This window comes from Corvus brachyrhynchos, unplaced genomic scaffold, assembly GCF_000691975.1.
Source record: "Corvus brachyrhynchos isolate BGI_N302 unplaced genomic scaffold, ASM69197v1 scaffold22, whole genome shotgun sequence".
In the NCBI taxonomy this organism is placed as follows: Eukaryota; Metazoa; Chordata; class Aves; order Passeriformes; family Corvidae; genus Corvus; species Corvus brachyrhynchos.
Window position 1 is genome coordinate 6,830,544 of NW_008238355.1, and position 11,293 is coordinate 6,841,836.

The 11,293-nt window shown below is 37.2% G+C and overlaps 1 protein-coding gene across 1 annotated transcript in view; it reads left to right on the forward strand.

The window, feature by feature from the left end:
• PCSK5 (proprotein convertase subtilisin/kexin type 5) overlaps positions 1 to 11,293 on the forward strand; it is a 209,562-nt gene that overhangs the window by 86,890 nt on the left and 111,379 nt on the right. The window contains 1 exon segment of the mRNA XM_017735342.1: positions 7,837 to 8,049. Within this exon segment, the coding sequence (XP_017590831.1) occupies positions 7,837 to 8,049 (213 nt within the window).

Below are 11,293 nucleotides of genomic sequence, written 5' to 3' on the forward strand. Positions count from 1 at the left end.
GAAATAATATATCAGACATGTTCTTACACTGCATTCAATGAAATACAAAAATCCTGAAAGATGGGAAAATTTGTAATTAGAGTTACAGGAAAATATACCCAAAATGTCCATTTTTCTTACAATGTCACAAAGTGTACTGGAAACCAAAACTGTTTGGTTACCTCATCCCGTCTCACACATGCATGGAAACTGTTGAAACAAGCCAGAATAGCATTGCTGGTTTTAGACTTGCCAAAATGCCTCTGGTTTTGGATGCCCAGCCTAAAACAGGTGATATATTGAACACAAAAAAAAAACCCCACACCATTCTTTTTGTGGAGTAATCTTAATTTGAAAAAACAATACTGAAAAGCAGCTTTGGCAAATTAATCTATTTCCATACGCTGAAGTATATAGATTTCCGGGCCTGCCTTTTTGAAACATGAATCTGGTTTCTTTGTTTGAGCACACCACATCCACTTCGCTCATATATTTGAACAACAGTAGTATCTATGTATTTCTATATGTCATGTAGGAAAAATTAGATTTCTAGAATGGAAATCACAGGAAGTTTGGTGTCAAAAGTTTTCTGTGCAGAGAATTAACAGTTTAAGGCACAAAACTGTGAGGGCAATGACTTTTCACACAGCCTGTACGTTGTGTCTTAAATGAATGCTATGGGAGACAAACTGCTCAAAGCTATTACTTCAGTCCTCAGCCTGCAAAAGTAGCTGTGAAGCAGCCATATTTTCCTGATTATCTACAGAAAAGAGCTAAATTTGCAGAAAATAAAAGGTTATTTTGGTTAAACCCCAAGGTTCAACAGACATCTCTAAACCTGAAGTTTTCCACAAGGAAGAGTCTGATGTAAGTAGTGAAACAACAGCTGTGTGGATCTAGTGGCCCTGGGCTCCTTTCTAGAGTGATTAATCAGATAGTAGTATAAAGGCAGTGAGAACTGCCTGAACCCATCCCATGTAATGGGTGTTTGTGTGTAACATTGATCCCATATCGAGTTCTCACACTGATAGCTTTCCTGTGCACTGCCTGTTTATTTTGGCTTTGCATGCAGGGACAATTTCAGCTCTGATTAACTAGAAACCCTTTGTACAACAGAAATTTTGGCGAAGCAAGCTCTTGTGTTGATAACTTGTTTTATCCTGGTAACAATAGTTATGATACTATAGAGAGAGAGCCTGAACCAGAACTGTGATTCATGCAGTCTTTGAGCGGGCTGTTTTGTTTAGGTAAATGAGAAATTCCTTCCAGTTTTGCACATGTTCATATTTCAGGTTTCAGCCAACAGTTCTTTTGGTTGCACTTTGGCACTAATTATAGCTCTGTGGGGAATGTCTTAGAACTGTTTAAACCGTTCTTCGTGTGAAGAGTAAAGCAAAAATACACCATATGAAGCCTACACACTGAATTGTTCCACTGATATACCCCGATAATTAGTGTGCTTATACATGGGTGCTTGTGGTGATTCAATACGGTGGTTTTTTATACACACATTAGAATGCTTTATCACTTCAATATTTCAAAGGTATCATACCCTAAGAGATAACAAAATACATTTTTTTCCTTTTTTTAAGTCATGGTTAATTATTTTGTCTTTCATTTTCTTAATTAGGGATCTATTTCAGAAGTAGCCAGTAACCTTTCATAGCAACCACTTCCCTTTCCAACAATATGAGGTAATCACTGCTTTTTTTGAGTAGTGATATATTTTTGCATTGTATATATATTATGTGTGTATACATGTTGCTGGGTTCCAGCAACAGGAAATATTTTCTTTACTTCCTAGTTTTCTTAAGAGTAAAAATATAACTGCTAATATAAAAACACAGGTGACCATTTTTGTCCATTCCCTCAGCCATGCATCATTTATGCACATCTGTTTGGCTCATTACTTATTTCCTTAGTGATACCATAGGTGTGCATTTTTAATAAATTGATGCACAAACATGAATTTTTCTGAGAGCATGGATACCTCAACAGAATTATTGGCTTGAGAATTTTCTCCTTTTATTCATGAATTTTTGCTTTTAATATCAAAGAAGATTGTTTAAAAAAAAAATCCGTTTGGCTGTCTTCTGGTAGCACTTCAGAATAGTTGACTTGGACTCTCAGCCTACCATTATCTGTTTTTGGAGAATGCCTGCTTTCAAGTTCAGTGCTGTGCAGTCTACAAAAGAGTTTTGAGGATGTTGTGCCTTAAGGATGTTGAGACTGTGTTTCATTCCCAGAGTAGAGGTTAAATGGTCTGGTAGAAATTCAGCGGGAGCTACTGGTCAAAAGCAAAATGCTGACAGTGAACAGCTTGGCATTGCTGTGTACAGGGCAGCAGCATCCACATCCTAGAGAGTACAGAAATCAGCAGAAACTGGAAGAAAGGAGATGCTGTGTCTCACAGGTGCATTTCTCAGGATGCTGTGATCCTTTATGCCTGGCCCTACAGTGATTTTACTATGCTGCACCTAAAAACCATGTCTGCATAGTAGGTTTTTCAGGGCTCCAGAATAGTGGCCTCTGTTCTGCACATTCAGTTATGAACATTTCCTCTTTAGGAATTAGTTTTTAAGGAAGAGGTCATACCATGGGCTACTTTTTCCAGCTTCCACTTATGGATTAATTTCACTTTCTGGCAGTAGTTTTTGTTCTTGGAAACATTAAGTAATTTTAGAACAGTATTAGGGAAAATATAGGAAATTAAATGTTTAGGCTCTAGGTGCGGATAGAGTGTCCCTTCTCTCTCCATTTTGTACTTTCATGGTTTGTTTTCTGCTCATCAGTGTGCAATTTCCAGCATATCGGTGCCAAATTACCTCTCCCTGGCTGCCACCTCTGTAACTCTTAATTACTCCAAGTAAGCGGTTCTGTCCTCTGCCTTTCCTGCTCCTTCACATTTTCTTCCTTGTTCCTTTGTAAATTTGATCACTTCTATCAGGACAGTAACCCTCCTTCCATAGGCAGGTAGGGTTATTGGGGCACTCGATTCCTGAGCAGGTAATAGTCAGGATTCACAGGCTGGATTAAGGCAACTTGACTTGTAAAGCAGTGAATGAATGTAGAGTCTAAAGTTTATAAAATAGTGTGATTTAAACTTACTCCACTGGCTCATACTACATCTTGTAGGTGGAAACTGTTTTTATTAGATGGAAGAGTGCTGTAAGCAACTTAAAGTGTGTGGGACTGCTGGTTGTCTTTAGATGAGTGTGTGAAGACCTCTGCCTTGTAAAGGTGCCTGCCAGTACTGCTAAGGCATTCACTCATAAAGATGTGGTGCATACACAAACACACACACTTGGAGCAGGGGATGTTTCTTGAATAGTATAAGGAAATTCTGCAGATGTCATTATGAGCATGTTCATACTGGCTCTGATTCTTGGCAGACTTAACCTGTCCATGCTGGTGAACTGGAAAAAACAAAAAGGAGCTTTTGTATCACTTACCTGCTTGCAACTTGCTGACCAAGGAAAAAGAGGCACTAGCAGAAAAAAAAGCCAGAATGCCCTGAGATTCTTCTCTCATGTTTTTTCAAGTGCAATTTCTGCCTTGGGGCCTCTTTGTGAAAGACCTGAGTCCATTTCATTTAAGGTCAGCCGTCTGTTGAGCGCACACTGGCTTTGTCCAGAAAATGTGCTAGAAAATTGGACTGTGGCTGGGTTAATAGCAAGTCACAGTCATCAGTGAAATACTTCTTCTTTTGCATAATGGGACAGCTGATTTGTTTTTTAAAATTAAATGTGACATTTTATGCAATTTTAAAAAGTAGACCAAACAAAAGGAGAACCTTTCATAGTGCATAATGCACTGATTTAGTGCACTGACAAGCACAAGTGCAAAACTATGGACACTGTGCAGAGTTTATAAGAGGCAGTCCTAGCTATCATTGCAAAGGGAAGAGCAGAAGCAACTCCTGTGCCTAGAGGGAGAGGGAATGAAATTTTAAAATCATGGGACAAGCTTTGAGCATACTTTACTGCACATCCATTCAACCCTGGTGTATGCCTCCTCTATAGAAGAGTTACTAACTCTTAGTTTTGCTCAAGTTCTGTTCATATGATTTGTAAATGCACCTTTGCTTTTGAATAATAAATGACGCGTGTCTTCTTGGCATCTCAAGGCTTGCCTTTTTGTCTTGTACCCTTGGGCACTTGGCAAATGACAAATTATAGACTTAGACAAACAGTAAAAACTATACAGTGCCTTGCATGTGTGTTTATCTTAACTTTGTAACACAGTCCAACTGTTTTTTAACTGTCTTTATTTAAAGGATACCAACTGGGAATGACATTCACATATAGTAGAACAGCTGATGTTCTTGCTCTGTTTACTTGTTGGGCATAGTTATTAACAAGTTCATATTTTCCAAAGCATGTTTCGGTTTACTGAATTAAAGTAGAGTGTTTGGAAACCAAATGGTGAACCAGGATTTATTTGACAAATACTTGACAAATTCTTTTAGTCCTGTTCATAGAATCATCAAGGTTGGAAGCGGCCTTCAAGATCAGCCAGTCCAACTGTCCACCTACCACCCACTGTAACCATCTCTATCACACAGCGCCAGATCCAGACATCTCCTGAACACATCTCCTGAATTTTCCTGTTGAAATTAGTTTGGATGGTTACTTTCTAAATTATTTTTAAGAGTGCCATTTGCTTTGCCAAGTAGCTTCTAGGAACAAGATGTCTAGCATGTTTTCTGATCTGAAGGTAATGCTATTATTTTCTTTGAACTTCGGAGCTCTTATATGCACAGTGCATTGGAGGAATGGGAATTCTTCCTTTGTATATGGTAGAAAATGCTCTTTTCCATTGGTCAATGCACCTGGTACTTATTTTTTATTGCAATAACAGAGACATTGATCCTTTACATATTCGCTGGAGACATTAGTTTTAAAGAAATATTTGCCATAATTTGTTTACCAAAAAAACTTAGCATGAAAATGTAAATCCAGGTGCAAATGGCTATTTTTTTTAAAGCCCTGCCCTTACTATTAAAAATCTAAATTGATGTTTATCATTTTTAAATGATAAATGCAGAATTTCTAACATCCATTGGCGTGTTTTCACAATTCTGTGACCAAAAATGAATTCAAATACCTGTTTCTGCAGCTTGTTGTTCATTATTAGCAGAGCAGCATAGGTATACATCTAAGGAAATAGAGACTCATTCTCTGTGCAGACAAGCTAATAATACAGTCATACCCTGCAGTGAAAATGTTTTTATTGCATGGGACAAATCATGTTATACTGCTGTTTGCATACAGAACCATCTATTGTCAACAGCAGAAAAATGACAGATTGTTATTAGTAGGATTTTTTTTGTATGCATCTTCTTGAGTAGTTCTTTTACAAAACTTTTTTTTTTTTTGATTACCTTGAATTCACATTTCTTCTATCTTGATTGTATTGGTGGTTATTCCGAATTTCCCATGGGGTATCAGTTTAGCCATATATAATTACATAATACTGCTTTCAAGACCTGCATGTGAAGAAGAAAAAACATGTAGAATGTGTCAAATTCTACAAATAACAGATACCTGAGAAAATTCATTAAAGAAAGGTTCTGATTGACTATTTCAACATGTTCTGGAGGTAGAAGTGTGACTGTACGATATTCTTTTTTCTGTGTATTCTACGTGCCTATATATATATAAACTTTTTTGGGTGAAGGGTTATGTAGGAGAGAGGTATTTTTTAAGGGAAGTATAGGACCAAACAGGAATCTGTACATGATTCTGAAATGGATGTCAGAATTGATGGTCAAGCCAAGAATTACCATTACCATGAAGGAAACAGAAGATGAAAGCAGATAATACTTACTGCTGGAAAGCATGATCTAATTTCAAGAGATGATGGGATGGAACCAAAATAAAACCAGTAAAAATCAAGCAAAAACACATCAAAAAGTAATGAACCAGCATATTTTTAGCATAGTCTTCCCTCCTATTGGCCACAAGTATAGAGAGAGGTATAATTTCTGTCTCCCTGACCTGCTGGTATAATAAATTGGTGAATATGCATGAAATAATTTTTCCCATTACCCTTCCTTTAGTCTGTGTTTTCAGAATGGAGGTATAAGAAGTAAAGATATGCAAAGGGAGATGACCTCTTCGTAAGAAGGAAAGAGAAGTCCATCCCACTGGCTTTGGGAGGCTCTGAACTGGAACCTGCTAGTGGGAAAAAGCAGCCACAACAAGAATTCCAGATGGAAAGGGAATTTTCAATTGGTGAGGGTTAAAAATATGGAGAAGGAGAGCTGTAAGACTCCATAAAGGTTGTCTTAAAACAAACAAACAAACCCCAAAACCCCCAAACAAACAAAAAAACCCCATCACACTGAAAATGTTGCTATTTTTCATCTTTTTGTTAGTGCATTAGCTAAGATAAACTAAAGGAAGTGAAAAAATTGCAGTATTCAGAGTGATCCTGTCTGGAGAATGTGGATTTCATAGTATATTAAACTTGGTACCTTGGGATTTTTCTCTCTGCTTGAAATGTTTTAAAATGAAAATTTGCATTTTAGAGACATAGCTTTATGTAAACGCTAGCCAGGAGAATTTGCTATTTAACTTATTTTGCTGAAAAGTCTTTCCAGGTAGTATACTTTTATTAAACTCACTAATTATCTCCATGATATTTGAGAAGTCATGGCAGTCTGGTGAAGGCCCAGGTAACTGGAAAAAGGGAAACATTGTACCCATCCTTAAAAAGGGTATAAAGGACTTTGGGAACTCCCAACCTGTCAACATCACCTCTGTGCCTGGGAAGATCATGGAGCAGATCCTCCTAGAAGCTATGCTAAGGCACATTGAGGACAGGGAGGTGATTTGAGAGAGCCAGCACGGTTTCACCAAGCGAAAATCCTGCCTGACCAATCTAGTGGCCTTCTGTAATGGAGTGACTGCATCTGTGGGCAAGGGAAGGGCTACAGGTGTCATTTATCTGGACTTCGGTAAAGCCTTTGACACATCACCCACAACATCCTTCTCTCTAAATTGGAGAGGGATGGATTTGATAAATGGGCTGTTGGATAAGAAAGTGGTTGGACACTCACATCCAGATGACAGTGGTCATTGGTTCAGAGTCCAGTGGACATCAGCAACAAATGTACCTCAGGAGTCCACATTGTTATTATTGTTATGCCATGTTATCCAATGTCTTCATTAATGACCTAGATGAAGGGATTGACTGCATCCTCAGCAAATTTGCAGACGACACCAAGCTGAGGGGTGCAGTTGATACACCTGAAAGATGGAATGCCATCCAGAGGGACCTGGACGTGCTCAAGAAATGGGTCACTGAGGATCTTACGAGGTTTAGTACGACCAATTGCAGGTGGTGCACCTGGGTCAGGGCAATCTCCAATATCAATACAAGCTGTGGGATGAACAGATCAAAAGCAGTCTTGCCAAGAAGGACTCAAGACAGACTTGGGGGTGCTGGTTGATGAGAGGCTGACATAAGCCAGCAATGTGTGTTTGCAACCCAGAAAGCCAATATGGTATTTTACTTCTTCCTCTGAGTTTTCAGCACAACTTTCTAGGTAGATCCAGGTAACATAGATGCAGACCAACAAACAGTGTATAAAAGTTACTGTCTTCATACCACTCATTTTCTCACGTTTTCCAATGTCTGGTTCTGCTAAATCCTGTTCTCATTTCAAATTCCTCTCAGGGAAGTTGTCTTTTCCTTTTCCTTTTCCTTTTCCTTTTCCTTTTCCCTTTCCCTTTCCTTTCCTTTTTTCTTCTTCTCCTTAGATGTCTTTTTTGGGAAAAAGATCTGGCTATTAAGCAGTTGAGGGAGAAAAGAAGAATTATTAATCAAGTCTTTTGTACTGTTTCCGAACAGGGACGAAGAGGCTTAGGTTCAGTCTTTGTTTGGGCATCTGGAAACGGTGGAAGAAGTCGAGACCACTGCTCCTGTGATGGCTACACCAATAGCATCTACACAATCTCCATAAGCAGCACAGCTGAAAGTGGGAAAAAGCCGTGGTATCTGGAAGAATGTGCATCCACACTAGCTACAACATACAGCAGTGGAGAATCCTATGACAGGAAAATAGTATGGGTTTTAATTATTTTTTTAAGTGTATGTGTTTGTATTTTGCACAGTGACTTTGAGGGGAATGAGTGAAAGAGAAATTCTTTGATAATTCCACCAATATACTAATGTCTTCCATTTGTTTTAAATCCAGTTATCAATAGTTCTCACATTTAACATGCATGATATTAGCAGTTCACCTAGGTACCTCTCTATTTTCTCAGATTTATTTTGATCCAGCATCATTCCTTTTTTACATGCAGTGACAGTCAGTTATTGTTCATATTGCTGCCTATTCTGGAGATATATTCTAAGGAAAATTAGGCTCAGTGCTCATCTTTTCTGTATTGTTCCTCATCTCATTCCTAAGCAGCCAGCATCTATTTTCCCTGATGTTCTCACCTTTGCCGGAAAATGACAAATAGTCTTAATTCTGTTTGATAATCTGTTGATATCGTTAGTATTTGTCCATCCTGTGTACCTTTGCAAAATGAATGCATTCAGGATACTTTTCAGTATTCAACATGCTAGTCCTTTTAACCTTTTAAACCTTTGTACTCAAGGTTGATGAGGTTTGCTTATATTGTCCTCTTCCCTGCTTATTTATTCTAGTGTTTAACTTACAGAAATTAATTACTTCTTGATCAGAAATTGAAGGACATGGAGGGGTTTTTTTCTCCTGTATGTTTTCTTAAGGACTCATCTGATATTTCTTTCTTTCTGGTCCTTAGCAGATTCTTCTCTTTGTGTCAATAAAGAGTTAAAAATACTTGCCTCTATGTTTTTTTAATACTGTTTGCCTTGTCTTTCAGGATTCTGGGATGCTGGCCATCCCTTCTTGGATTCTTCTGTATTTTCAGATGGTCTAATTTTTGTTTTTAACTTGTTCTGAGATCCTTCTTCATTCCAGTGATTTTTCTATTCTTTACTTGCTTCTCTTCACTGAAACCTTCTCTCTCTCTTCCTGACATGTTTCTTGTTATCCCTGATAAATAATAATAAAGAAAAAAAATTACTGTATCTACTAGGAGTCCTCCTCACTTCTGTGATTAAATTCCATTCCCTGTCCTTAAAAGACTTTCTCTAACTTCTTCATATTTAAGTGAGACTAATAAGGTGAGCAGATGTGATTGTGTCCTCTAGCCTGACTCCTTACTTAGCCAAGTCTGTAGGACTTCCCTGTGTCCTTCGATTCCAAAAGTTCCAGCTCAACTTTCAGTAATTTTCGTAAATACAATTAATATTGCTTTCAAAGTTTTCAGTGACACAAAATCCACTTAAATTTAGCATAAATGCTTTTAATTATTCATTGCCATTAAAAAATTTCACTTGTTTGCTCTCTGAGCCCCTTTAGCTTCAATTTCTAAGCATTTGGTGTCACAGATTTTATTGCTAGTATGAAGACTGCTCCAGTTGTCTACTGTCTTCTCTCTGCCCGTGTAGCCCAAACAGTTAATTCCTTTTGATAACTGAAGGTAAGCCTCTTGCATCGTTCTGTCTAAGTCATGTTTTCTTATAAACCCTTCTTCATGTTACAAACTTCTAGAATCCAAACTGGACACACCAGTCAGGTAGCAGCAGTATTCAGTGAAAGCACAGGAAAACGGGTGTCTGTGTGTTCCAGGTCAGTTTTCCTTTCTTTATTTATTGACCCGGGCTGGGACTTGTTAGCTTCACTATCATGTAATGTGTCCATCACTGTGTGATGCCCAGCCCACTTTCAGAGCTGCTGCTTCTGTTTTTCAAAGTTGGTGGTGAAGCGATATATAAAAGGTATATAGAAGGTATAAAGGGTCTCCTTATTCCACCATTAATGACTGGCTGGTTTAGTTCTCAATTTAGACCAGCCGTCATCATCACTTTCTCATTTTCCACGTTTCTCTAGCACTCATTAGAAGGTGCTGGTCTTTTCTTCCATGTCTTTGGTGAAAGCTTTAGGTCATCCTATGGCCAAGAATTAAATGGTAGAAGACCTGGTTAGAAACAAGGCTCATTTCTTCTATATGCTGTAAGGGTAAATATAATTTTCCTGCTTCTAATTTTTTATACATGCTTACATTTTCAGACCTCATAATTATCACAGTTTAAATCAATGTATTATGTATCATGTATCTTTTTAATCTCTTAAATTTAAATACATTTTTTGAATGTACAGTATTACATTATGTGTCTTGTATAATCCTGCGTATATTACTTACAGCCAAAGTGAGGGCCAGAAAAAAATACTACAGTATTGGCAAGCTTACTTTTCCAACACCATTGAGTATACTACTAGTTAATTAATCTATTAGTAATTAGTTTAAGTCCTGTATCAGTTGTTTTACACTAGATAAAAAGATGTAGATGACATTATTAGGGCAGTACTTCTTATCCTGTTAAAATAATGACACTATGCGGGTTTTCTTTCAGTCTTCTGGAACTTGTCCAGTGTTCAAACATCTGCTAAAAACAACAGAGCAGTTCCCTTTCCAGCTCTTGTAAAAGTCTTCAGTGCTTCCAATCTTTTTGATTTAAACTTATTTAAAATAGAGATAAATAGGAAGATGATTTATCATCTCTCTATGCTCTGAAAATTTAATTTAGACTTTTTTCTCCAAAAAGAAACATTCAGTGAAATAGCTATTCACTATAAACTATTATCTCTGGACAATTAAAACAATATTGTTTTGGGGGTTCCTTTGCTTCTGATGTATTGGAAAATAAAACATACTTATGTTTTATTTTTTAGGCAACACAATTTAATCTTGTCTTTCCTTATTGCCTCTCTGTTATTAATTGCTGTTCTTTTATATCCTTGCTCATGTTTTTAATCTCAAGTAAAACATCTCTGTATTTCTCAGTCCTTATTTGTACTTTTCTACGTTGCTAATTTAAGCTTTGTGCATTCCTCCGATTTCTTAATAGCTGTGATTTTCTTGATTGTCATACATTCTTTTCAATTAACACAGACTTTCTGCTTTTACAGAACTACTATTTCAGTAAGAGAACATTTCTAATTTCTGACATTTCACTCCCTTATGTCTTGCACTAGGATCAAAAACACCTGGAGGTGATCTCACCCTCGTTGTTGAAGACTTCTTGTGGAACACAAGCATATATAATTTTTTAGTTTACTGAAGTGTAGTACCCATCATTTCTGGAATTTTGCACTGTGCTAGTACAGGCAGCTTAGTATGTTACTGTAAGATTTTTGAAAGGTATACTTTACAAAGGAGATAATAATTAAAATATATAGAATGCACATAAATTATCCAATAATTAGGGA